At 67.8% G+C, this 342-nt stretch overlaps 1 protein-coding gene across 1 annotated transcript in view; it reads left to right on the top strand.

Moving 5' to 3' along the window:
• The window catches only part of LOC104497852 (dedicator of cytokinesis protein 2-like), a gene marked incomplete at its 5' end in the record, with an annotated part of 12658 nt that overhangs the window by 8307 nt on the left and 4009 nt on the right, over positions 1-342 (top strand). The window contains 1 exon segment of the mRNA XM_010141150.1: positions 133-222. Within this exon segment, the coding sequence (XP_010139452.1) occupies positions 133-222 (90 nt within the window).

Genomic DNA, 342 nt, shown 5'->3' with positions numbered 1-342 from the left:
TGCATGGGGAGAGCTCCCCGCTCCTCACTCGGGAGCAGGTGTGGGGGTGCCCCCATAGATGGGGCTGGTCTCATTTGGAAGCCCCAGCTCACCCCACACCGCGGCCCCCTGCTCTGGCCCCGTCTCCTGCAGATGTGGGAGGAGGCCATCCACATCTGCAAGGAGCTGGCGGAGCAGTACGAGAGCGAAGTCTTCGACTACAAAATGCTGAGCGACATCCTGGTGAGTGCCCAGCCGGGTGCTGTGAGTCGGGGGGGAGGGATGGGTGGTCTGCAGGGCTCCCGTGCCACGGCGGGCTCCCGCCCCACCCCCACTCCTGCCCTTCTCGCCCCACCGCAGCGG

This window comes from Buceros rhinoceros, unplaced genomic scaffold, assembly GCF_000710305.1.
Source record: "Buceros rhinoceros silvestris isolate BGI_N320 unplaced genomic scaffold, ASM71030v1 scaffold20488, whole genome shotgun sequence".
Lineage (NCBI taxonomy): Eukaryota > Metazoa > Chordata > Aves > Bucerotiformes > Bucerotidae > Buceros > Buceros rhinoceros.
This window is presented reverse-complemented; position numbering and strand designations above follow the sequence as displayed.